Source organism: Sebastes fasciatus, chromosome 24, assembly GCF_043250625.1.
Source record: "Sebastes fasciatus isolate fSebFas1 chromosome 24, fSebFas1.pri, whole genome shotgun sequence".
In the NCBI taxonomy this organism is placed as follows: Eukaryota; Metazoa; Chordata; class Actinopteri; order Perciformes; family Sebastidae; genus Sebastes; species Sebastes fasciatus.
Window position 1 is genome coordinate 2,941,920 of NC_133818.1, and position 24,000 is coordinate 2,965,919.

The 24,000-nt window shown below is 38.7% G+C and overlaps 2 protein-coding genes across 2 annotated transcripts; one reads left to right on the plus strand and one right to left on the minus strand.

Annotated features, from left to right (window-relative positions):
* Positions 1-1,763: 1,763 nt before the first annotated feature.
* map3k2 (mitogen-activated protein kinase kinase kinase 2) lies at positions 1,764-15,798 on the minus strand. The gene is made up of 17 exons (XM_074627154.1): positions 15,365-15,798; positions 11,886-11,958; positions 11,175-11,293; positions 10,792-10,832; positions 10,600-10,699; positions 10,386-10,499; positions 9,847-9,943; positions 9,257-9,387; positions 8,878-8,957; positions 8,592-8,656; positions 8,223-8,315; positions 7,861-8,091; positions 7,619-7,767; positions 7,390-7,521; positions 6,846-6,975; positions 6,569-6,746; positions 1,764-6,211 (listed from the first exon to the last, which is right to left on the minus strand). Exons 2-17 carry the CDS (start codon positions 11,938-11,940, stop codon positions 5,992-5,994), a joined length of 1,935 nt encoding a protein of 644 aa, XP_074483255.1. The 5' UTR covers positions 11,941-11,958; positions 15,365-15,798; the 3' UTR covers positions 1,764-5,991.
* A 1,802-nt stretch (positions 15,799-17,600) lies between these two features.
* sumo1 (small ubiquitin like modifier 1) lies at positions 17,601-23,880 on the plus strand. Its single transcript, XM_074627158.1, has 5 exons — positions 17,601-17,755; positions 19,692-19,766; positions 20,611-20,688; positions 20,914-20,985; positions 21,679-23,880. Exons 1-5 carry the CDS (start codon positions 17,744-17,746, stop codon positions 21,745-21,747), a joined length of 306 nt encoding a protein of 101 aa, XP_074483259.1. The 5' UTR covers positions 17,601-17,743; the 3' UTR covers positions 21,748-23,880.
* The last annotated feature ends 120 nt before the right edge of the window (positions 23,881-24,000 follow it).

Here is a 24,000-nt window from a genome sequence, read left to right on the forward strand (position 1 = left end):
GCAACATTATATTCAGAAAATGTGTTTTATTCTACTGCTAAAGATCTTGATTCAGTGAAGTCCTGGCTTTATAAGGCACATTGTTAAATAAAGAGACAATGATTCATAAACCCTGAGATCACGTTGTCCCTCCAATCTATCGATTAGTTTACAACATTAGTCGTATGTGTTTTCAGTGTATTGAGCCTTCAGGGCCACAGTAGGTAAGATTAGCTCACAACGTTAGTCGAATGATGTCCAATAAATAACATCATATTCAGAAAATGTGTTTTAACGCCCTCTTGTGGCGACGGTTGGTAACTGCAACTGTATTTTAAGTCAAGTTAGAGGAATTACATATAAACAACACTTCCTGTTAGATCCTTCAAAATAAAACATTTATAGTTTGAATGTTTACCGACAGTATTATTATACGATTTTGTTACTTCATGGTAGTAGGGACAACTTGATAAAGGAAATGGAAACGTATTAAACCTTTTTCTACTAAACCAAAGTGTGAGAACAATCATTTTGGAGGAAACTAACGTCCGTTAGTTTCGGCTAACATTGTAAACTAATCGATAGACTCGAGGGACTGTGACAACATGATCGCAGGTTTAGCCGAGCCGGCCAACTTTCTACAGCAAAAGCGTATAATAATACTGTCGGTAAACATTCAAACTAAAACTCCACCACCGTCTTTTATTGGGTTTTATTTTGTAGGATCTAACAGGAAGTGTTGCATATATGTAATTCCTCTAACTTGACATTATTATATGTAACACTTCCTGTTAGATCCTTCAAAATAAAACTTTTATAAAAGACGGTAGTGGATTTTCAGTTTGAATGTTTACCGACAGTATGACTATACACTTTTGTTGTCGAGGCTCGGCTAAACCTGTGATCATGTTGTCGCAGTCCCTCGAGTCTATCGATTAGTTTACAATGTTAGCCGAAACTAACAACGACTAACGTTACTTTACCTCCAAAATGAATGTTCTCACACTTTCGTTTAGTAGAAGAAGGTGTAATACGTTTCCATTTTCTACATCAATTTGAATCCACTACCGTAAAGTCACAAAATCGTATACTAATAGTGTCAATAAACATTCAAACTATAAAGGTTTTATTTTGAAGAAATCAACAGGAAGTGTTGCTTATATGTAATTCCTCTAACTTGACCTTAATGCAGTTGCAGTTACCGACCGTCGCCACAAGAGGGCGTTAAAACACATTTTCTGAATATAATGTTATTTATTGGACATCATCATGTTGAGGCTGTAGCTGGTTTACTGACTACTTTACATTTAAATGTTACTTATATTAAGGCAAGAACATCAGAGGTATTGTTATATTATTATATATATTATTATACAAGGTTATATGAAAGCAAAAAGGATAAGCAAAGAACAGAACATGGGTACAGGTGCATATATAGTGAAATGAGGTTTTCAAGGCAGTCGATGCCTTTCTGATTTGTTTTTGTTGGATTTAGATTTAAAATAAATATAATAATACAATCAAGAGAATAATCCAATCAAGAGAATAATCCATCTCTTTTCTGTTTCCATGGTCCAGTTTTTCCTGATAAATTAAAAAATATATATTTTTACTTTATACATTTCATTTTATTAAAAGCCAGAGAGTTGTGTACAATCCTTACACATTTTAAGTTTCTATTAACAAAAAGGCTTTAAAATGATGTTTGTTACACTAAAAAATTTACAATTTTAATGTCTGAGCAGAAACCTTTGCATGAAACAAAAACACACTCACAAAAAAAGTGAAATAAATATCTTTTATTGTTTTTCATCCTCATAATTGTTGTAATTATGAACACAGAGCTGTCGCAATACTCCAGAATTTTGCCAAAAACAGCAACCATTCAACGGCACCGCTGCGTCTCTCAGGACCCAACCATGCATAAAATCTCCCATTTAAAAAAAAGTAAAATAAAAAATATATATTAAAAAATTATGCGTACCACTGATATACAGATCTGATATAAACAGGCGTATTGGTCACAAACCAATTAGAATTATAAACATGGCTTCTTTTACAATACACAGAGACCAAACATATGGGATATAAGTGGACTTTTCTTTTTTAAAAAAGGGTACATTTTCATTTTATACATTTGTACATGATTTTTTTTAATTTATTGGATTTTTTAACTATCATTATTTTAATGTTCTCCCCTCCTACAGTCAGAATGCTCAAGGCATTTTGGGCGCAGTGTCCAAAGAGCACAAATTGCAGTAAATGCACGTTTACAAACCCACACACAAATACACACACTCACACACATACACACACATACACACACATACACATACACACCCAGGAGTGGCAGCAGTGGCTTTAGACACTAAAGAGAACTACAGGTGTATCTTGGCGATTGCAGGGAACAAATACTGGTACCAAGGAGTTAAACCACGGTGGTGAACGAGGCCATCTGACGGTAAAAAAAGTTGACATTACATTCATGTATTGAGTCTTCGCTAACACACACACATCCGTTCACAATCACACTTGTGTAAAAATAAAAAATAGTCTTTAAAATGTGCAAAGAAAAGTTCGCTGAACGGAGCTGCACGAGCGACAGCCGACGAGGAATCGTGAAAAAGCATCAGTGAATCAAAGATAGTGCATAATGGTAGTGCGTATCAAGGTTTACCAGTGCTGGCGGCATTTACAACAGACAGTTAACTGTAAGCCGCCTCAAACTCAATACAACCACTAATGTTTCTCTGCTGTAGCTTCGTCTGGACACGTACCAATTTGAAAATGCATAAATTGAGTTTAGAAGGAGTTTGTTTCAGTTTCAACAACCTGTGTGGATCCATCGGCCGCAGCTGAACATTTACCACAGAGCTGCAAAAGTCTGAATCTTTCAGACGAAATAAACAAGTGCCTTAAGAGAAAATCCAGAGCTGTGATTAAAGTGTATGACAGTAAATCATCAAACTGACCTTCACAAAGCAGTAAAGGCTTGATGAGCAAAACTATTTTCCTCCTGCTTTTAAAAAGGTGAAATACGGCTCTTTACTAGCATCTAGTGGCCGCTGCTGGGAACTACAACAACAAACGCATAATTCACTTGATTAGGAAATTAGGAAACTTGTTGGAAATGTTTTTAAATTATTATAGAAATAAATTGTTACAGTGTACCAAAAACATACCAAACCCAGACCTCCAAAAATGCGTTATGTATCGTACCATTAGACACCTGATAACTATCCCCCACTATTTATGTTCCCATCAAGTAGTAAACCAATCCCGTGAGGTGGTGCCACTTGAGTTAGCAGTTCGGTGAGTAGTTCAGTGGGTGTGGGAGTTTGGAGAATTCCCAATTTGTTTAGAAAGCCACAACAAATAAAGTAACTGAGGTTACAGTTAATTGTGCCGGTAAGAAATGACTGATTGCTCCTTTAAAGAGCAGAAACACTCCAGCTTCCCGTCAGATTTGACCTGAACACACAAAGAGAAATGCTTTAGATACTGTCTGTTTAAATCCTATTATTTCTTCTGTTAAACGTGCAGCTGCAGCAGATACTTACACACACAAAGAATCGGATTATTCTGTCAGATTAACAACAAAACATCTAAATGGTTTGAAGTAAAGACATTTTTCTACACCTCATTACTTCATCATTTGGGTTTCTGCTACCTAAACGAATATTAAAGGCATTTTATAACCTAAAGAGCTGAGCAGAATGAGGCGATACTGAAGGTATGATCGATCATGTTGAAGAGTACAGCATGAATCAGATGAAATTAGTGTGCATGTAGGTGGAACGTACAGTTGCTAACAGAGCTGCCCAAAAAGACCCGGACAAAACGGTCAACATCAGCCGAGGAGTCACTGGTTGTAGAAACTTAGTCCTGCTGTCCGCTGTGTGCAGTCGCTTTACATCTTACTGGTGCATAGTTATAGAGCCAGTGCTATGAACAGTAAGTCATATTCAACAGACAGACGGTATGGAAGCTCGGCCCGGGAGGAAACCAACACGCGTTGAACGGAGTGTTTGTGGCTAACGTGACGAGTCAACATCTGATTTGGCAACAACAGCGACTGCAGCGCTGATTGTTGTAAAGCAACGAAGCTGTGAGATACTGTAAACGTCTTCAAGTGGGAGTCTAATCCGTAGAAGTGCATGTGAGGCTGAAACATAAAATATCTGACGTCTCTCCGATATGGCACAGTGATGGAAAAACAGAAAGGTACCGATTGCAGCAAATGAAGAGACGTGTTACCTGTAAATGTACCTGTAGGTTAAATGATGAGCAGCTTATGAGCCCGAGAGAAACGTCCAGGCTAATCGCTCTACCTTCGTCTAGTTTGAACTCAAACTACAACAGCGTCATACAGCCAGACCTCCGGCCAATCAGCTGGGAGCTTCTTGCCTCGCAGCAGGCCGCCACTCTTCAAACACGCCTCTCTCCTGCCTCAAGTAATCAAGTCATGGCTGAATTACAGAAAGCACCAACAGTCAGATTCTTTTGGGAAAATATTTCCTGATTTAAATAATCATTTTGTTGATTTCAGAGCTGCAACTAGCGATCACTTTCATTCAATTATTTTCTTGATTGTTTAGTAAATAAAATGTCCGAAAACAGTTAAAAATGCACATTACATATTTAGGTTCTCTTGACCAATCGTCCAAAATCCAAAGATATTCAATTTACCTTCATAGATGACTGTAAATATTCACACAGCTCTAGTTCATTTAGTCTACATCAACATCTTTTAACAGCGACAAAAGTCAGTCATGACTGGATCTGACCGTCGACTAGTTCATGACACACTTGAGTTTACATCCAGTGACTGAATGAGACTTTCTGCTCACCAGTCATCACCACTCATTTGTACATTTCCAGAATGTGAGCTGCTGAAACGACTGCATGAGTAGCAGTAACGTCCCAACATTTAACAACAGCCATGCCATGACAAGAGCTCGACCAATCTGATCAGAGAATACTGCGAGAAGCAGAGGAGAGAAGGGTGCATTTGAAGAGAAAAGTCGCTGATGCCATCTCTAAAGACTGAAGCAGGAGTACCAAACCCTGTCTGAGTACCAGTTAGCTGGTACAAATAAACCAGCACGGCCAGTTCTCCCAATCAGAAAGTCTGAAGGTTACTTGGTTACCAGCCAGAGCAGGCCGGTAGAGCAGGTGGGATCGGGAGGCTCCCGCTCAACACCAGGAGTCCCCGTTACAGAAAAGGCAGAAACGGACATTACAGCTGAACTGGGATCAGCTATATTTGGGCTAACGGTGCGAAGGCAGTTTATCCGGGAGGCAAAACAACACTGAGAAACCTTGTGGCAAAGAACAACGGAGATCATCCATGAACTCGAGACTCACTCCTACACTGCGTTTAAAAAACAGAAAAGGCACACGGCGAAGAACGAAGATGACGGAGGAAGAGGAGGGAAGGTAGTTTACAGACATTGTGTAAAGACAGAGAGGAAAAGGATGAGGGCAGGTGAGTGGAAACCGTTTTCGGGGAGTGTTCTCTGCATCTGGGTTTAGTTTCGTCTATAGCAGCGGGCCCAGGTCATCACCATCTCTGGCTTTTGGCAGGAGACTACATTCTGGGGTCTGGGGGGGGGGGGGGGGCAGGGCCACTCGAGAGTCAGGCATCACCTCCTGTAGGTCCACAACACTGACACTGTCCCACTCCACAACGTTTGAAGAGAGAAACCGTACAAACATAAAAAAGGAGTTGTTTTTCATCGCCTCAGGAGGAGGTGCTCCACCCCTCCTTGTTTGACAAATTAAGGTGCAACTTGCGGAGAAAAATAAAATAAAGATTCATGTCCTCTATGGCAGTCTCATACAAACAGAGACAGGAGGAGCAGGTACGCGTCCTCCCACCTGCCGACACACCCCACCTTCTTCCAGCCAGTTCCTCCTGGTCCAATATGGTTTTAGCGTGGAGGCGGAGGGGGCGGGGTCAGATGCAGGGTCGCCCCATCAGGTAAGGCCATATCTGGCAGTTCGGCAGGGTTAATGTACAAAGATGTGCCTCAGTAGCTCATCGGCAGACGGCCGCTGCTTAGTCTCTACAAAGATCCGTTTGAGGAACTCTCGGCAGTGGTCCGACACGTGGCCAGGCAGCACGGGGTTTGTGGGCTGGGTGGCAATCTTAAAGATGGCTGCCATGGCCTCAAACTCTGCCCACGGGGGTCGCTGTGTCAGCATCTCCACTACGGTGCAGCCGACACTCCTGAGAGCAAAGTGACGCGAGTTAAAAGCAGAACAAGTGGACGAAATGTGTTTTTGTCAAACACAGATGAGCAGTTCCTTTTTAAGGAATGAAATTAAAGTTATTACAAAAAATGAATACAACTTCTTCTTTGCAATGGATTTTGATCCAAGCCCTCGAAAGACATTTGTTGTTTTATTCCACTAATATCATTAAACATAAAACCACTTTTATGAAACATAACATTAACTTCCCAGAGAAAAAAGGAGCATAGGAACTATTAGGAACAGCAAAAAGCCAATATGTGAACTCTGGCATCTTCTCACTAAACTGATCAGGATAGTTTGGGGTAAAATAGATGAAATATGCTGATCTCACCAGATGTCAGCCTTCCTGCCGTAGCCCTCTCCACTGATCACTTCTGGGCTCATCCAGTAGGGGGTGCCGGTGACAGACATGATGCCTGTTCCTGACAGACAGATGGTCTGCAGCCGCCTGCTGGCCCCGAAGTCTCCCAGCTTCACGTTACCCACCGAGTCACGCAGGATGTTGGCCCCTGAACAAAGAAGAGAAAGAGTCACCCAGCTGCATCTTCCTGTATGTGTCAGCAGGCAAACTGCTTCAAGTATAAGAATAAATAAAAAGTCCACTTCACCTTTAATGTCTCTGTGGACAATCATGTTGCTGTGCAGGTAGGAAACCCCCTCCAGGATCTGCCGGGTGTAGCGGCGCGTCACGTTTTCAGTCAGCGCTCCGTACGACTTCAGCTGGTCCTTAATGGAGCCCTTAGGGCCACGCAATGACAGAAATGGATGTCAAATCGTGTATATCCTCACCTTTTCAAATCTCAAATATGAATCATTTTCAATCTCTGGCTTCAATACATGCACAACAATGTTGAAATGTGACCCCTCTACCCAGTGAGCTACACAAAACCACATTTTTTTAATTTCTGCTTTTCTTTCTACAACAAGCGACCAACAATGTATCATTCATTAATCATATTCAACATGAATTCTCATTAGTTATTCAGACGGATATCGCTGTTTGTTATGTGTAAAGGTGCGTGTGTGTACAGTAGTGTGGCAGCAGCACCGTCCCGAAGCTTTGGGACGGTGCTGCTGCGGCACTAAGCCCAAAAAACAGTATTCGGGACAGCCCTAATTTAACTTCACAGCAAAAAGTAAATGAGAACTCACGCCAGGCATGTACTCCATGAAGATGGAGAGCGTTCGCTCCATCGTGTCTCGCAGACAGCCGTAGTACTGGACAATCCGCTCATGGCACAAATTCTTCAGGAGCTGGATTTCACACTCTAACGCGCTCACCTCCTAAATGACCGAAAACACAGCAAACTTTCATCTTTTCCTTTTGAACGGTTGTTTTTTATAACTATCGGATAAACATTCCTACATATCAGACTCTCACCTTGCTGGTCTCCGGACTCTCCGGGTCAAACTGGACCTGTTTGACTGCCAGTTCCCGTCCAGTATCGGCATCATAACAGAGATAAACCCGTCCGAAGGCGCCCTGACCCAGGAGCTTTCCGAGCCGCCAGTTTGTTGGGGCGCGTGGAGCTAAGCACAGCATAAAAACAGTCATACCACCGGAGGAAAACAAACATTTGAGATGCTTTGTGCAAATGAGAGATACATCAACATGCAACTCACAGCGGCTGGGTGGGCTGATGTCCATCACAGACAGCGTTGGAGCGGTTTGGTTGGGTTCAATGTCGCTGCCCCTTCGCGGCCTCCTGGCGGGCCCCGGGGCCTCCTCTAGGTCGGGAGTGAAGACACTGCTGCCGCTGCTGGTGCTGGGCGACTGCTCGGTCGGGCTGAAGCTAACCGGCGAGCGGAAGCCGTGAACCTGCGTTCGCCGAGCCCGAGGGAAGGTCTTCCTCCCTGACGAGCAGAAGAAGAGGAGGACAAGTGTGGACAGTTAGGGACATGAATGTAGACTCATGCATCTGTAGTACAAAGAAACAATGACGTTCATATACAGGCATCAGGTGTCATTAAGAATAATTACCCACCATCACTGTAGTCTTGAAGGCCGAAGGGAATGCCGTATCGTCGAGGGTACGTTCCACCTTTCCCCGACTTCTCAAACACTGGGATGTCGTACTCTACAGAGGAAGAGGAAGAGGAGGACGATGACGAATCCAGAACAGTACAATTTATGGGAAATGACATCCAGCAGCTGCATGATGGAATTTAATGCATTTTGACTTGTGATTTCAGCTACATTATGGCAGCATGAGTGAGGCAGTATTTTAGGTTTAGTGTCGAGTCAGCTTTTCTCTATGGGTAAGATTCTGTATGAGGGAACCCTAACTTTTTAGCGTATTTTATTTTTATTGCCTACATAGTCTAGACTTGAACTTTTAAACACAAACATTTACCTGGAAAGTCCTGGTGGTTGTCTGGGTAACTCTGTGCTCGGGGCATCCTGGACTTCGGGTAGTCACTGAACAACATGAAAATAAAAGCATATATTAGTATGGAGGATACTTTAGACTTGCATTCAAGGCTTTATTATGTAGGAAAATAGAACTTATCTGATCTGCAGATATGTAATATTAAACGACTCTTATCTCCATGTATTTACAACGATCAATCATAAACACAAACAGCAGGCCTATTATCGGACTTCTCTTAAGTATATTGTTGTATGAATAAAATCCAGACCTGTCCAGTGGGCTGTCTAAAGAGGGACAACTTCCAGACGCAGAGTTTTCTGGACTGCTCATGGACAGCGGGTCCAGCATCTGAAGAAAAGAAAGAAACTCACATACTGTAAATCATCCCATCCTCTTCAGTGCAGGACTCTCAAAGCCCAAATTGTATTTTCCGTATCTGCATGACGTGAAATTCATCAGCTGCTCATGCCCGAGAGGGACCACGCTGACTTCTGCACGGACATCTTCACGAACGACTGCTTGAAACACGTCAATGTACCCGTATAATATGTACAGAACCTTACAACACAAGTGATTTACATTGAAGCATCCAATACATCAAGGATCTTCCCCATACTTAAAAACACTAAACTCCTGACTGGTGGTACCTGGTCCATGCTCTCAGGAATGAACTCTCCTTCGCTGTTGATGCTGGTGAAGGAGCCGTTCCTCGCCACCTGCTGGAGCGCGTCGGGAATGTATCCTGGAGGAGGGGAGCTGCGATCCGTCGAATGGGAGCCTGGGGTTGGTTGAAGAGAAATATTTTTATTAGGGCTGTCAAAGTTAACGCGATAATAACACGTTAACAATAATTCGTTTTGACGCCACTAATTTCTTTAATGCATTAAGGCAATCAATCTTTTGGAGGTTGAAGCGGGCTCAGTTTTAAAGCTAGAGTGGAAATACTGGCATCATATGAAACTAGAAAACCTGAGGAAGGCTTGAAAATGTGTGATTAATCTCGATTAAATATTTAAATCAATTGACAGCCTTATTTTTTACTTATTATCATTGATATCTACTGGATGAACTTGTGTGAAATAGTCAGTAGGTGCATTAGAGCGCAATGTTTTACGTTTATTTTGGGGCAAAATCATAACCTGAATTTTGAATTTGATATATCACTATTTGAGCTGGCTTCCTGTCTGTGCTTCTCTATTTAAAACAATCTTTAATCAGACCATGAGACATTATTCACCTATCAAAGACAGCATACTCTTCTTGTCAGCGACCCTGAATCCTGTGTTGTCCAGCTCCTCGTGGGACGGCAAGAGGTCCATATTGGAGGAAGTGTTCTGGAGAACCAGAGAAAGAAAACAGGCTGTTTCATTACAACACAGTGAGGACTGTCAGGAGACTCAACTTCTTGTTTTGCACGCCGTTTTCAGTTTACCTTTGCATGCTAAGATAGTCTCTCATAAAAAGGGAGAAAATTGTAAAAACACAGCTTCAGAGGTTAAAATAACTTTGAATTTTCAGTGGCATACATGTTTTGTCAAAGCTTGCTGTATTTCTTTCTTTGAAACACAGAAAAACAAAGCTGCTGTGATGCTGTTAAATAAGTCAGATAAAGGTGCTTGCCTGGTAGAAATACTAAAATCTCTCCTTATTGTGTTACAAGGCAGATATCATCAGCTAACATCAATTATATAATACAGCTTCATTGTCGGGTAGTCAATCAGACTGAAAACACATTTTGTCTGGTCATTGTCGAAGAATAAAAAAATCTCTGCTCACCTGAGAGGAGATCTGGAGCACCAGGAGGATCTTCAGGCTCTTCATGTGAACGCTGCGATCCAGCAGCTCCACGGCCTTGTCTAGGTCGTCCTGAGTGGTCAGTGGAATCACCAACTGAAAGAAGAAAAAACAACGTTGGTGTAGATACCAGTTTTTTAAATATTTCATCCAATATCAGTATCAAGAAATGTGCAGGCCTTTGAAGGCTTCATACCTCATTGTTGGTGTAGTGAAGGTCCATCGTCTGACCAAAAGCCACTTTAGCTTTCGCCTTCAGGTCGTCCAGTTTGACAGGTCGAGGGAACTGCAAGATCCTACAGAGAAGAAGAGAGGACAGAGGTCAGGAGGGCACAGCTACAGGTCTGCAATGACAACATTAAAGTGGTGAACCTGGTCCAAGGCTCACCTCTTCTCCCCTTTGAACTCAAACTTCACTCTGACATCATTCTGTTGGAAAGACAGTCACGTTAAATTCATGTCGGATGAATGAACATGGACACATGAGAATACAGACATTTTATTGTTTTCTAAGAAGCATCCTTGTCAGTTTCGCATTAAAAGCCCCCTATTCACTGGGAGACCTTTACTGTCTCATACTGTATGCAGAAAGTGTTGTGTTTGATTAACAGCAGCTTAACATCATGAAAGAATAATCAGTATACTGTAATTATTATCAATCTAAATGATTTAATCAATGAGTGAGAATTGTGTTCAAGATAAGAGGCTGTTTGCCTACTGGCACTTTGTGTTTTTGCCCAGCATTGTGTTTATTTCTAACAGAGTGGTTACCTGGTTCTTGGGCGAGGAGGCTTTGGGTTTGCCCAGGTCCGACAGGAACATGGCAGGACGGCTAGAGCGGTGCAGTTCGGCCAAGTCCTGCATGATCGAGTTCAGCGCCTCCTGCTCATCTGAGTGACAACAAGATTTCAGCTTATTAAAAAGATTAATTCAAGAAAAGTTGATGAAACTAAAAGGTAAAAAAGGAAAATTACTTCAGCAATACTGGACAAACATTACTGTTAATTAACTAAATCTAGTTGGTCACACAAACATCTCACTGCAAAACACATCGTTCAAACTAAAAAGGCCAAATATATAAAACTGAATGACAATTACAGTTTAGTTAACATTTCTACATAAATATTGTTTGTGAGTCTTAATTTCCTTGGTGGATCTGATTTGATGTAAATTGTGAGCAACATGAGAATCCAAATTGTTCTTCACAATAACAAACCTCATTGCCTTCACCTTAGCAGGTTTGCACGATAATTTCTGCAGTACTGCAAATTTTAGAATTTTCAATATTATCTTTCCAGACCTGCAGTAGTAACATGTTATATGCCACATACATTTAAGTACATAACACAAGGGTTTATTGTGAGTCTGTCAAAGAAACATTATTTGTGGAGAACAAAAACTTTCCTTGGGTTGTAGGTTTGATAAAAGACAAAGCTGGCCGACTGCCAAACAGTAACACTATCTTAAAACACACACACATACCCATCATCATGGCACGGCGATTGACCCAGGAGGCCAGGAAAGAGGATTCTCCCATCAAAGGGATTCCTTCCTCCTGCAACAGCAAAAAGACAACATAAATCCTGACGTGCAGCTGATCGGGACACAAGTTAGAGCCTGGAGCTGCTAAACAGTGAGTCTCCTACACCTGGCTGGGTAATATGGAAAAATAATCATCACAATCACTGTAAAACATTGTACATTGTTGACTTGCATAACAGTGGGACTCCAAACTGTAACTGTGCAGCTGGCATCCTCACGTGTCTCAGAATTCATTTAGAAAGAAATCGGATTTAGCAGTTTATTATTACTTATAATTATGTTAATTATATTAACCTACAAAGCAAAACTGTTTATCACCATTCACAAGGTAATAAATCTGTGAGCATTTGATTATCGTACAGTTGGGTGATATCATTTACACCGTGAGACAATATGAATTGACAATTGTTTATATTAGATATTTTACCATACTATCGACCACGGTAGCTCTCCCTTTAATGTTGCAAATCAGTGAGCAGGACTGATGGCAATATTGGGTTCTACATGATTTTTGCGTCAGTGTAATGATTTGTCAGGTATTTAATTTGCTACAAAAGCAAAACCAGGGATTCCTTTTCTGGTTATTTTTTCCATTAACAGTTTCTCAGTTGATTTTCCAGAAAATGCCTTTAATTATGAAACACTCAGCTGCCAGAGTATGAGATCCATGTGGTAAAAAATAAGTCTGATAAACCAGGCTGCCATAAATCCTATCTTCATGAGGGCTACAATGTTCAGTTTTTCTTGAAACTGTTTTAGAGAAGTGCTGATTCAAATGTATGGTCACTTTGGAGGCTGAAGTTCATGGTGCTATTTGAGTGAATTGTATTACGTTATGCTGAGAGTCTTCTCCTGTGTTTTCTAATATTTTGTCCAACCTGTTTATATAAATAAGGTTAGAGTATTAGTTTTAGCTAGGTGTGCCTAATAAACTGACAAGCTGAGTATATATACCAATATTGAAACATATCCTGTGATAGGATTTTATTCGCATCATGGAAAAGGTAATTTTCTTTATTATAATGTAAAGGTATACTTTTTAAAAGCAAAGATAGTAAGAAAACACCTACTACCTCTGCATGTTTTCTTACTACTTTAAAGATAAAAGTCCTGTTTTAAAAAAGACAGAAGTATTATCAGAAAAATGCACTAACAGTATCAAAAGTATCAGAGTATTATTATATACTATAGCTACTAGATTATTGGTTTATCATTATTATTGTTGCAGTAACGTGCAAGTCGCGTAATGTTGGAGCTGGTCGTGGTGGATTAAATTTAAACCACTTTATAAGCTGTTGGGCAGTTCAATTTAAATATTAAAAAAATCATGTCTGAATGTAAAATCTTAATCTGCAAAGTAACCAGTAACGATAGCTGTCAGATAAATGTGTAAATGGAGTAAAAAGTACAATCATTGTGGGGCAGTAGTATAGAGTAGTACAAACTTATAAATGATAAAATAATAAACAATACATTAATTGATAATAAAAGTAATAATTCGTTGGAGCCATTCCTATAACAGCATTTTCATACATTCCCCAGCATTTCTACTGCTCAATAATCACTAGTTCTCTAATATTTGTTATTTGTTATTAGTGTGAAGTCATGATGTTACCATGCAACACTATAGACAGAGGATCTGTACCAATCTGAAGAGGCTGAGTACAATGAGTCTGGGAATTAAAGTCTGCACAGTCAAGATGGCCTCTGCTGATGAGGAGATGAATGGATATTGCTGATGAGAATCTACGATCACCAATTGATTACTAAAAATCCAAATTCCATCACGTTGATAAGGGTGGGCTGTGACACTAACATGTACTAAGCACTTAGACTAACATATTTCTAACAAATATCGTCCTTTGCAAACCTCTGTGGTGAGCTGCCTGGCTAGTGAGCTAATGTCACTGGTCCCAGCAAAGTTGATACCAACAACACTGCCACTATTATGAAATAAATAAATACATTTGTCAGGTTTTGCATATTTTTCTATCACAGAGAACATGGTCAATACCAGCATCCACCACCAGAACCGTTGCCCCTAAAACCTTCTCGTCAGATGACATCATTTTTGCAATAAGAATATTACGACTTTTTTCTCATAATATTACGACTTTATTCTCGTAACATTACGACTTTTTTTCGTAATATTACGACTTTATTCTCATAATATTATGACTTTATTTTCCTAATATTGCAACTTTTTTCTCGTAACGTTATGACTTTATTCTCTTAATATGACTTTTTTCGCGTAATATTATGACTTTATTCTCATAATATTGTGACTTTTTTCTAGTAATATGACTTTATTCTCATAATATTGCGACTTTTTTACCCGTAAAGTTATGACTTTATTCTCGTAATATTATGACTTTTTTCTCGTAATATTATGACTTTATTCTGTAAATCTGATGTTTTTCCCCTCTATGTGGCCCTAATACTCGGTCATACATTTTCACTTTGGCCTTCACTGCATTAGACTTATGTACTATATACTTAGACTATAAACTGTGTTACCTTCATCACAATGCTCAAATGTTTTCAGCTCCAGACAGATTTTTTTTTAATTATTTTGCCTAAAATGTCTCTTTTGATAGTAAAGGTTGCTGAGCCCTGACTTAGACTAACATATTTCTAACAAATATCGTCCCTGTGGTGAGCTGCCTGGCTAGTGAGCTAATGTCACTGGTCCCAGCAAAGATGATACCAACAACACTGCCACTATTAGATATAGATAGATAGATGGATAGATGGATAGATAGATAGATAGATAGATATAGATAGATAGATGGATAGATGGATAGATGGATAGATAGATAGATAGATAGACTGTAACTTTATTGATCCAGAGGGAAATTCAAGTTTCCAGCATCACAGTTCCATAGTGCAAATCATGTTAGTAAAAAGGCAATAAAAAAGTTAGTAGTGCAAAGTACAAAATAAATATACCAGATATAAAAATACAAGGAGATGAAGAAAACTGTTAAAACTGAATATAGTGCAGGGTAACTCCAGTAGCTTAGTATAAAGTGCACTGTATGCATTATTAGCTGATTATATTATTATGGCCTCCTCTGTGCAGATAATTAGCTTTAAATCAACTTGCTAGCGTTAGCCGAGCATGCTACAAATTTCCTTGTACAGCTAGCTGTCAGCAAGGCCTACGGAAGGAGGATGAGTCACGTGTCTTGGTTAAAGAGTTTTAACGCATGCGCAGTGTAGCTCAAGCTGCGGTCCTGCGTTCTGATTGGCTGATGAGTGTAGACCAGATTCTACTGCGCATGCCTGGTACCCCCAGGCCATGACGTGTGTCTCTGCCTTCTTCTATAGGCCTTGGGGAAGTTGTCAAGCTAAGCTAATGCTAAAAGCAGCCATTAATCGACCCAATAAAAGGTGTGAATCATCTTTTATCATCTCACCTGGTAGTCGGGTGGATTGTGTATTCACTTCCTCATCCACAGGGCCGGTGACAGGAGCCCCGGGCCCCGCGGAGAGCTTGATGGAGGAAGCAGAAGTTAGTTCAGTCCGCTCACACAACTTCACTCGAGTCCTGCTGGGCCACGACGACGACGAGGCCCGACGGTCGCTCAGTTTAACCCGCTAGGATCTCTTCCAGGCGGATAAAAATGACAATATGACGGTTTATGCAACATCCAACAAAGTGTATCCGTGTCTGTGCGGTGATAAATACGCAAAAGTTAACCGACAGCTTTCATTTTGTTGCACTTTACAGCCGGGTTGACGGTTGCTTCGCTGTTGCCGCCAGTTTGCGTGAAGCTAACGTCTACCTGAACACATGGCACCCGGAAGTGGAGAGATGTTGCTGACAAAATAAAAGCACAAAAAAAAGAAAAACCATAGTTACATAGTTGGTGTTTTATGTTGACAGTTCTGAACCGGAAATGTTATTTTTCATTTTGGTATACTTGATTTAAAAAAATGCTGCATAACATGTATACACAACTAATGTTTTTATTTTATGGAAATGCCAATATTGATGTCAATTATGTAAATAAACATAATTACTTACTCTACTACCGGACTGGAGTGTGGAGCAGTAGATTGGCGGGAAAAAAATAAATAAAAAATAACAATAACAATAAAATACAAATTAATAATAATTATTAATAATAATAATAATTATTAATAATAATAACAATAATAATACTGGTACTACGGGTACTGAAGTTGTTAACAAAACATACTTCCGTGCATCATTCTTGAAAGATTCTTATTTTGAAAATAGGACATACAGGTTAAACCAAACACTCCAGAGACTAGGCAAGCACCCAACTGGACTATGCACGCACTGTAATAAACCGGAAACTGTCAAGCATGTTCTTATAGGGTGCAACAAATATGACAAAGAAAGAAGGGAATTGCTATCAGGAGTAGATGATGGAAATATTACAATGGGGAATCTGCTAGGAAAGACATCTAAGAAAGTACACTTCTAATTAATTACTTAAAGGTCCCATATTATACTCATTTTCAGGTTCATACTTGTATTTTGTGTTTCTACCAGAACATGTTTACATGCTGTAATGTTAAAAAAAAATTTTTTTTCCTCATATAAGATAAGATAAGATAAGATAAGATAAGATAAAATGAACCTTTATTAATCCCCGGAGGGAAATTCAGGTGTCAAAGCAGCAACATCAGCAAATAGAGTGAATCACAGGAGAGGTAAAGGTATACAAAAATGATAAAGACAATAATAGAGATATAAAAGATACAGAGTGAATGGGTGAACATAGTGTGTACAGTCCGTCAATAAATAAATGTAGAATGTACAATAAATAAATAAATGTAATATGTACATATGTGCAGTCAGCAATAAAGTGGTATATAGGATGTATAGTGTAAAGTGAGTGTAAAGTGCGCCAGATAGTGCATGTTTAAATTTCTTAAAAGTCCTAATAGTTGTCATATGGGGGTCAGCCTTGGTTGTGGAGCCTGATGGCTACCAGCATGAAGGACTGACCCAGGCGCTTTGTGTTGTGCCGAGGTGGGATGAGTCTGTGGCTGAAGGTGCTCCTCATATACTGTCAACCTGAATATGCCTGTATTTACCCTCTGTCTGAAACGCTCCGTTTTAGCGCATTTTGACGGAATTGCAACAGAATTGCGTTGCTAGGCAACAGCTTGGTTCCATGTGTACTTCCTGACAGCTGATGACATTCACATACACTGCAACCAGGAATAAACTGGGACACATTTAGAATGTTTACGTTTAAAATTGTGTCAAGGGTCTAAATGTTGTATATTCGTGACATCACGAATGGGCAGAAATCCTGACAGCTGGTTTCAAATGCAGAGTTTCTGAATAGGGGTTGTGTGTATTTCCCTGTGGATTTAGTGTTTCGATACTTTCACAGTATTTATATAGGACTTGAAAATCTTACTTTTTTTATAATATGGGACCTTTAAGGGAAACAGGAATAATGGAGAGAATTTAATTATTAGTAGTATTATCATTATTGTTATTATTATTATTAATTATTAATTTGTATTTTATTGTTGTTTTCTTTTTCGTTTATTATTTATTATTTATTTTTTCCCCCTGCACAACCTACTGCTCCACACTCCAGTCCAGTAGGTGGCGGCAATGCACCTAAAATCTGGTTTGCCAACCGCCAATAAAAACACCAAAGAAGAAGAAGATTCTTATTCTGAAAGAATCGATACCCGACGTCACTTCCGGTTGATGTTGAGCATTCTCATAACAGAAAGCTGGAGCTGCGACTGGAAGCTAACGCTAAGCTACACCTTTTAACACCACAAAGCAGAAGAACAACATGTCAGATACGGTAAGATATCAACCCGAAAGACTCGTTAGTATGGATAGTCTGCACGGAGTTGAAAAAGAGACAGATTCATGTTGTTGTTGTTGGTTATTTAGCATGCTAAGTGTTAGCTTGTTAGCTTCAGGCCCAGAGCTCACTGTTTATACAGCTAGCTGCTCAGCTCGTAGGTTTTAACTTCATCTTCAAAGTTCAGCTGTAAAACAAGAAGCAACAACAGCATGTCCAAACACAAACATTCACATGGCAGTGTGGTAGCAACATGTTTATTGTCACGCCGGTTATACAGGTACAATAAAGGTGTGAAATGCTGTTTGCTGGGAAGCTCCATTAAAATAACAAGTTAGATTACATTACAATTATACAAGGAAATACTTTGTACAAGGGCACATTAACAACATACACATATCAGGAAGTATGGATGTACATAAATAAGAAATACTTTGTACAAGGCATATTAAGAACATATACATTAAGAACACATAAATATCAGGAAGTATGAATGTACATAAATAAGAAATACTTTGTACAAGGCATATTAAGAACATATACAGGCATATTAAGAAAATATATATAGGCATATTAATAACATAAAACAAGAAGCAATAACAGCATTTCCAAACCCAAACATTCACATGTCAGTGTGGTATCAAGATTCAAGATGTTTATTGTCACGCCGGTTATACAGGTACAATCTAGTGAAATGCTTTTTGCTGGGAAGCTCCATTAAAATAATAAGTTATAATACAATTACAATTATGAAAGGAAATACTTTGTACAAGGGCATATTAAGAACATATACATTAAGAACATATACATTAAGAATATATACAGGCATATTAAGAATATATACATTAAGAATATATACAGGCATATTAAGAACATATACATTAAGAACATATACAGGCATATTAACAACATAGACATTAAGAACATATACAGGCATATTAAGAATATATACATTAAGAATATATACAGGCATATTAAGAACATATACATTAAGAATATATACAGGCATATAAGAACATATACATTAAGAACATATACAGGCATATTAACAACATAGACATTAAGAACATATACAGGCATATTAACAACATAGACATTAAGAACATATACAGGCATATTAACAACATAGACATTAAGAACATATACAGGCATATTCAAGTTCAAGTTCAACTTTATTGTCATTTTTCCATATACAAAGTACACAGTTAATACGAAATGTCGTTGCTCACGGACCAAGGTGCAAACACGGATATACAAAAACGGTCACAAACATAGAACATAACACAGTGAACACAGTGCGATGGTGCAGCACAATAAAAAGTGGATGACAGGATATTAACAGAGTAAAGCAGTATAAAAGCAATCAGGTCTTTTAAAAGTGCTATATATAAAAACCCAATGACTCTCCAGTAGTTATCCTTGTATAAATACCTAATAAATAGATAAATAGAAGAATAAACAAGATGTTTATTGTCACGCCGGTTATACAGGTACAATCGTGTGAAATGCTTTTTGCTGGGAAGCTCCATTAAAATAATAAGTTATAATACAATTACATTACAATTATAAAAGGAAATACTTTGTACAAGGGCATATTAAGAACATATACATTAAGAATATATAGAGGCATATTAAGAACATATACATTAAGAACATATACAGGCATATTAAGAACATATACATTAAGAACATATACAGGCATTGAGAACATATACATGAAGAATATATACAGGCATATTAAGAACATATACATTAAGAACATATACAGGCATATTAAGAACATATACATTAAGAACATATACAGGCATTGAGAACATATACATGAAGAATATATACAGGCATATTAAGAACATATACAGAAATATACAGTATAAGATATATTTTTGTGTGAGAAGGTGTCGAATTATCTAATTTGTTGTTGATGTTTTTTTAGGAGACAAAACCATCCAGTCAAGACGGGGGAGATAAGAAGGATGGAGAGTACATCAAATTAAAAGTGATTGGTCAGGTGTGTATGAATTCACGGATGATGGATGGGACTCAATGAGTTTTAAAGGTCCCATATTGTGATCATTTTCAGGTTCATACTTGTATTTTGTGTTCCTACTAGAACATGTTTACATGCTGTAATGTTAAAAAAACAACTTTATTTTCCTCATACTGTCTGCTTGAATATACCCTCTGTCTGAAACGCTCCGTTTTAGTGCATTTCAACGGAATTACAAAAGAATTGCGTTGCCTGGCATCAGTTTGGGTCCATGTTTACTCCCTGTCAGCTGATGTTATTTACATACACTGCAACAGGATATTATCTGGGACACATTTAGAATGTTTACATTTAAAACCATGTAATGGTCTAGATATTGTATATTTGTGACATCAGAAATGGACAGAAACCTGTGTCTGAATACGGGCTGTGTGTATTTCTGTGTATATTGAGCGTTTTGATAGTTTAACAGTATTTATATTGCACTTAAACCTGCTTTATAATATAAAAGACATGAAAATCTTACTTTATACAATATGGGACCTTTAACATAGAAATATGTAGCACTTGACTTAAGTTGTTGATGTTTTGCTTGTCCAATCACTTGTTTATCAAGGTTTTCTGTTGAATGACCCCAAGAATATTTGTTTGGTGTAAAGAAAGATGCAAGAAAGACTAAATTCTTTAAACTGTATAATTGCCAGTAAGTGTTTTGGTTTTAATCACATACTGCTTGCTTGTTGTTGATTTCTTTTAACTTCTTACAGTTATATTATTTCATAATTGACAAAAACAGGTTTCTCCTTGTTGAACCATGCTGGCCCTTCCACTGCTTCTAATCATCACTTTCTCTTTCTGCCCACAGGACAGCAGTGAAATCCACTTTAAGGTTAAAATGACGACACATCTGAAGAAGCTGAAGGAGTCTTACAGCCAGAGACAGGTCAGAGGAGAGAGCGAAATTACCATCAACCACTCCTTGTTACTAAATCACATAAGTTTGATAGTCCCGGCCATTTACAAAGCTCTGAGAAATGCCTCACTTTTCAAATTACTTTTAACTAGATTTCAAGTCTGGGAATTTAGACGCTAACTTGTTTTAAGCTCCAACAGCTTAAAAAAAGAAGCTATTATTTCAGATTAGCGTGTGCTGTTGTGTTTCTTACAGGGTGTTCCAGCAAGCACGCTAAGGTTTCTGTTTGAAGGACAGAGAATCGCAGACAACCAAACTCCAAAAGAGGTAAGCTTGTCTCTCCTGACTTTAGCATCGCTTCAGCCTTTTGCTAAAGTTTCTATTGACCCAGAGTGTCGTGTGTTTCTTTAAAGACATACAAGTTTGTTATTTAGACATCTATCTCCTTTTGTAATTATTCCAAGGTTCCTTAAAACTGCAATTATGACTAACATGGCTATCCAAATTACTCTGCTATATTTTATGATCATGATGCGGAGTGCTGAGAATTTGGGGGATATTTATACTACATCAATTTTGGCATCTTAAATTAAGATTTGTCATATTTTGACCCACATAATAATAAATGCTTTTTCATAGTATGTTTCTCACAAAGTGCACCACCTATTTTAAAAGATAAAAAATAACACATATATTCAATAGCAACACGCATGCAGCTAAGCAAATCATTGAACAAACGACTGCTGCAGATCTGGAACAATTAATTGGAACATAACAGCTCTGCAATGTAAACAAATGTAAATGTTAATAAATGTTCTAATACTGCATATTCTGCAGATGTAATGTAAAACAAGTGCTATACACAGACAGGGGGAAATTACCAGTAAAGGGTTTGTCATAGTTTTGTAACTGAATATAGAAGAATATTAAAATAGAACAAGAATATAGTGAGAAAGAAAATGTTATGTTTTTGACTCTGTTACTAAAACATGTCTCTCCTCTGCTGTTTCTTCATGTCAGCTGGGGATGGAGGACGAGGACGTCATTGAGGTTTATCAAGAACAGACTGGCGGATTTTGGAATGATTAAACCTCCTGCATTTCTAAATCTTTTTTTTTTTTTCTTATTTTGTATTTTATTTTGTATGTATGTACGTATTTTTGTTCAGTTTCAAACCATCTGGATCAAAACCAACTCTTATCAGGGCTTCCATGTATGAGGGCAGAAAGGTGAACAGACTGAGGTAAGGATGAGGAAAAGGACAGCGGGTCTCTGGTCCTCTTAAGTGCAGGGATGCTCATGTTGTTGACCCGAGCAATAGCATTCAACGTGAGTGTTATTACATAGACAAACATCTGGGGTTTTTTCTGTTTTTTTGTCCTGCCTTTTTGGGGTGTCAGCGGAAGCAAATAATGCTATCAAAGAACAATCTGCATTAAAGGAATAGTTCACCCAAAAAGGAAAATGTCATCTAGTCACACTTATTACAGCCAAGACAAACAAAGTTATCATGATACGATATCACACAGTGTGTACAGCTTTGTTTGGCCTTCTCCAAAGAATTATAAAATAATAAAACCAGAAAAAAACAACACTATAATGTCTTCAAACGGCCCCTCCTGTATAATGCTAGTGTTCTGAAACCATACAGTTAGCACTTAGGGACCAACAAGTTTCATATTTACTAACTTCAGGTGCATTTTGGGATTTTTGATCTCAGAGTGTTTGAAAATGTTTTGGCATTGAAACTAGCTAATCAAGAAGCAAACAGAGACACATGGACCCTGCGGCAAAAAACGCAAAAGTCCTTCTGGCCTCTAAGTTTGAGGTGGCTGAAGCAAAGCTGTGTCTGCTGAGCTGATGTCAGAAATAGTTTTTTGGATGCACTATTCCTTTAAATCTGTGTTTGACTAGCAGCGATTCATCTTCTATTTCCCTTGTACCGGACGTTTGCTGGCACTCCTGTTAATTTTGTTGCCAGAGGAGTTTGACCCACCAAGTAAGATGTCAAGGATGCAGTTATTTGTACCCGAGGCAGATCAATCCACACACCTTCTGTATAACATCCAGGGCATTTAGCAGACGTTCTTACCCGAGAGAGGGTTTCCTTTGACACAATATGTGCTCATAGACAGCTGGATTGCTGGGCAGTCCGTCTATAACTCCTCAACACCACACATAATGGAAAGGAGTCTGTCAACATTTTGTGTCTCTACATTTGAATAATTTGCATTTACAGCCTCTGTGTGCCATTGCAGAGGAACTGCACCCTTCATGAAATTGTAAAACTCTGATAATTGACCTGATGTGGTAATATTTGAGATTTTAAACACATTTCTAAATGATAATTGTGCTTTACTTGTATATGTTGTGTTCAGTATTAGAGCGTGTTTGAATGCTATGCCATATGTATCTCCGGTGTCGTCTTTTATTTATACTTGAGGGATTCATTCTGTAATGATATATCTAAATATATACCCGATATGGAAATATTTGCTCTCTGACAGTCACGCAGATGATTCTGTCCTCCAGCAGTTTGTTCAAATTGTCATCTTCGAACAGTGACATGTTATACTGCGGTGTCGGCGCTTGTTTTTAAAAGCTTTTTGTTTTTGGAATGAAACTGTCAATCTGTGTGCTGTATGAAGTTCCTCAAGAAAGTTAGAATCATGAGCAGCCCCAAACTGACCAACAAAAACATGTCTGGTTATTTCCCTCTTCACAAACACTCAAAACGCCAGGTTAAAGCTGCAGTGTGTGATGGTTGAACCACACCTTTGGGACTCCTTTGCTTTCAGTGCACTCAATACAAATTCAGAAGCCTGTCAGCTGTCTCTACTGCCATACATTATATTTTTCAGGATCCATAAACGTAGAAGTAAAAAACTTTTAAAGGAAGTAATTCTCCTTTTCTAAATGCAGTGATTCTGTGATCACAGATCAGCTATTGAATGGTTGTCATTTCCCAGAGGTGTCCTTAAAAGTAAAAGATTTTCTCAACCTGACTGACTGTTCATCATCATCTTTCCTTCGTCGTCAGTGAGCGGCTCAGGTGAACTCCACTCCACCCAAACCCCCAGACAGGAAGGGCTGTGATTTGAGCCATAACGCTGATCTCAGTGAGGCGAATGGACTGTTCATCATTAGAGGAACATTGATACAGATGGTTTGAAATTCTGGAGATGAGCTTTTTGCTTTTTTTGAATAAAATATTTAAGAAAATACTGCTGTGTATATCTTTTATTCTTATTCTAGCATTTTGTGTAAAGGCTTCAATGTAAAAGTCCAGCTACAGATTCTAGTTAAATAAATTAGACTTCAGTTTGAGCCCACATAGTAAAT

What these genes read in the sequence shown, in the direction of transcription:
- map3k2 (XM_074627154.1), bottom strand. Translation starts at nt 11,940, where the DNA reads ATGGGAGAATCCTCTTTCCTGGCCTCCTGGGTCAATCGCCGTGCCATG. An exon ending in CATCAGCCCACCCAGCCGCT is followed by an intron (nt 7,768 to 7,860) that starts GTGAGTTGCATG and finishes TGCTGTGCTTAG; the next exon opens with CTCCACGCGCCCCAACAAAC. An exon ending in AGAGTCCGGAGACCAGCAAG is followed by an intron (nt 7,522 to 7,618) that starts GTGAGAGTCTGA and finishes TCGGTCATTTAG; the next exon opens with GAGGTGAGCGCGTTAGAGTG.
- sumo1 (XM_074627158.1), top strand. An exon ending in AATTAAAAGTGATTGGTCAG is followed by an intron (nt 19,767 to 20,610) that starts GTGTGTATGAAT and finishes TTCTGCCCACAG; the next exon opens with GACAGCAGTGAAATCCACTT. An exon ending in ACAACCAAACTCCAAAAGAG is followed by an intron (nt 20,986 to 21,678) that starts GTAAGCTTGTCT and finishes TCTTCATGTCAG; the next exon opens with CTGGGGATGGAGGACGAGGA.